General features: G+C 45.3%; 1 protein-coding gene across 1 annotated transcript; it reads right to left on the bottom strand.

Annotated features, from left to right (window-relative positions):
- Positions 1 to 275: 275 nt before the first annotated feature.
- On the bottom strand, positions 276 to 2,791 carry LOC127004293 (glutamate receptor ionotropic, delta-2-like). The gene is made up of 6 exons (XM_050871855.1): positions 2,526 to 2,791; positions 2,311 to 2,401; positions 1,486 to 1,780; positions 926 to 1,233; positions 711 to 876; positions 276 to 382 (listed from the first exon to the last, which is right to left on the bottom strand). Exons 1-6 carry the CDS (start codon positions 2,612 to 2,614, stop codon positions 276 to 278), a joined length of 1,056 nt encoding a protein of 351 aa, XP_050727812.1. The 5' UTR covers positions 2,615 to 2,791.

The following is a 2,791-nucleotide window of genomic DNA, read 5'->3' as shown; positions in this document are numbered from 1 at the left end:
ATCTTCAATATATAAGCTTCAGACACTTAACAGCGTCATAAACATAATTCACTGCTATGGTTATTGTTGGTAAAAAATACTTCGTAGCTAAACTAATACTATTTGTATATTAATGTTAAGTGATATATTCTCGAGCCATGCGATAAATTCAATTACATACAACATATGCAAACAAATTCGTCATATATCATTTGTGACACCATTTTCAGTTAATATTCATTCCTATTGATGCAGTGAAGCTTGCCTCCCCCCTCCCTCCCTCCCTCCCTCTAGGCTCACTTATGGCTCAGAGCCTCCGTTAAGGGGCTGTTCTTCTGGCCGATCATGCAGTGGCTGTTAACGGTAAAAAGTCCCTCTTTTGATTTGTAGAAATCACACCGCTCTGGAAAATAAATGTGCATAAACGTAAAAAGCTCTGGAAACCGTCTTCCACCGATGACTCATAGTTCATGTTGCCAACATAACTATATATCACCTGTAAACACTTCTCTAAGTATATTTCATTTTTCCTAATTCAACAATGCAGATGTCGACCGACACTTGGATTCTTTTACATAATCAATTTTATCTCCGTTATTTTTTTTCCATCTTTCTCCGGCTTGAGCTACATAAAGTACCAGATTGATTCGTGATATACTCGTAGAATTGAATCCTACACGGAATGACTTCAACATTTTAAAGTGTGGAGGAAATCTCAGTAGCCTTCATACTTGTTTCCTTAAAGTAGGTGGCGATCGTCATGTCCTGCGTGAGGGTGGTGTAGAGGGTGGCGCTGCGGCCGTAGAGGATCTCCGACGTGGGGAGCGCTTCGTGGTACCGGAGGCGACCAATCTTCTCAAGGTCATACATCTCCTTCAGCTCCCCGTCCTTCATGCTCTGGGGGCGTGGCATGAAGGGCCGCACCTCAGCGTCGAGTGTAATGCACTATTTTAAGTCTATATTTCCTTCTAAGGCAGACTTTACTTATTATAATGCAAAAAATGCTTACTGATATAATTTCGGTGACACTGATATTTGCGAGTATGTAGAGTATGATGCCGGGGTCGTCGAGCAGGTCTCTGAGGGTCTGGATGGGCTGCGAGATGTGCCGCACCGTCAGCTGGGCGATCAAAGTACCCGTGTAGCTCCAAAAGACCATGGCCGCCACTAGCGCCCACGACCCCAGCACGGCCTGCCCGGCGCAGCCCTGAGCTGCCCGCCACGTCAGTCCTGGCAGTAATGGCAGAATATACATATTTTAACCCTTTTTTTATCGTTACGACAACCGACAGACCAAACGTGGATACAGACTTTCTCCCTTGCCGTATCCACTTTTTGCATCCAACTGTCACCAGGAGAGCGAGAGTTCGGCTTTAGTTGAATTGTATAAGTAATCTGCAGGGGATGCCGAACTTTCAGCAATATACTTTACTGGCTGCAAAAACTATTTACCAACCTGTATGTTTCGCTGGCTGCTAGATACATGTGGCCTCGTAACCAACGCACCTTGGTTGAAGAAGACCCGCAGGTAACTGAGTAACAATTTTCCTCCCCAGTTGAAAGGCGTCACGTTCCCGGGGCGCCGCGCCATCACCATCGTCACCAGCCACGCCAGGGCCAAGGTCAACACCACCGCCACCCACACCGACGCCGTCAGCGGGTACAGGAAGCCCCAAGAGTCGATCTCCGGCTCACCCTTCCTGGACAGGATCTTGCGGTCACCGTAATGAAGCGACGCCGTGTAGTCCACCACTTTCATCCTCTTTACCGTGGTGCCGAAGGGACCCAGGGCAAGATCTGCCTCCTGAGCACAGTTTCATTTAAGTCTTTTTATAATGATAAAAAAAAATAATGTACGAGTATGTACATCGTGAATGGTGATACGCTTTATGCGAGTAATTGCTAGAGGATATCAAAATTAAGCCAGTGTAATTTCAGATCCATAAAGAGAGTTATTTGCCTCACATACAAATAGAGTTAAGCAAAAATAAATATAGAAATTCATGAGTCCGATAGGATGCTAAATATGCAAGATTTTGGTGAGACTTGCCGTGCAGGGAGACGGTGCAACAAAGTGACTGATTGTGCCAGAGATCCCGTGATGAAAAGATTTCGACAATACTAACGTATATATATATATATATATATATATATATATATATATATATATATATATATATATATATATATATATATATATATATATATATATATATATATATATATATATATTGTATACGTACAAATATAAAATACAAAGTAACTTTACGACTACTCTGACGAAACAAACACACAGTGAACAGCTCACGTCGGGCCACGCGCCCCCCACACCTTGTTCACTACTTGGCCCAACATGCCCGACCAGGTTCCGTCAGACAGCTCGGAGCCCCAAGTGCCGTCCGCAGGCTCTATCACCTTGTACCTGGACACAGATAAACAAGCTAACAACCATCACCCTCTCCGTCATTTGTCCAGGGTTTGTGGCTGTGAGCCAGAAGTTCAGTTTTCAAGGAATGCGCACAATCTTTAAGTCTTATTGTTCTCACGTAAAGTTGAGAGTCTCGGCGAACAGCCGCAGCACGTTGCCCATGGCCCCCGAGACATCTTCGATGCTCCCGTCTGAGCGGTAGGTCATTACCACGTGGGGTGTCCAGCCCACTCCCCCCACCACCAACGACGGGGCGCGAGGGAACCTGCAACAAAAGCCACCGTGTTAGGACGACCTGTCCCTCCCAAGCAGCCTACAGTGACCGCCGGCCAGCCAAGTTACGAGTTACACGTCGTAAGAAAATAAACCATTTTATTTCCCATG

This window comes from Eriocheir sinensis, chromosome 27 (assembly GCF_024679095.1).
Source record: "Eriocheir sinensis breed Jianghai 21 chromosome 27, ASM2467909v1, whole genome shotgun sequence".
NCBI classification, from domain to species: domain Eukaryota; kingdom Metazoa; phylum Arthropoda; class Malacostraca; order Decapoda; family Varunidae; genus Eriocheir; species Eriocheir sinensis.
Note: the sequence above shows the minus strand (reverse complement) of the source record. Positions and strands in the feature narration are given on the sequence as shown.

What these genes read in the sequence shown, in the direction of transcription:
- LOC127004293 (XM_050871855.1), bottom strand. Translation starts at nt 2,614, where the DNA reads ATGACCTACCGCTCAGACGGGAGCATCGAAGATGTCTCGGGGGCCATG. An exon ending in GGAAATATAGACTTAAAATA is followed by an intron (nt 877 to 925) that starts GTGCATTACACT and finishes CCACGCCCCCAG; the next exon opens with AGCATGAAGGACGGGGAGCT. An exon ending in CACCTACTTTAAGGAAACAA is followed by an intron (nt 383 to 710) that starts GTATGAAGGCTA and finishes TTTATTTTCCAG; the next exon opens with AGCGGTGTGATTTCTACAAA.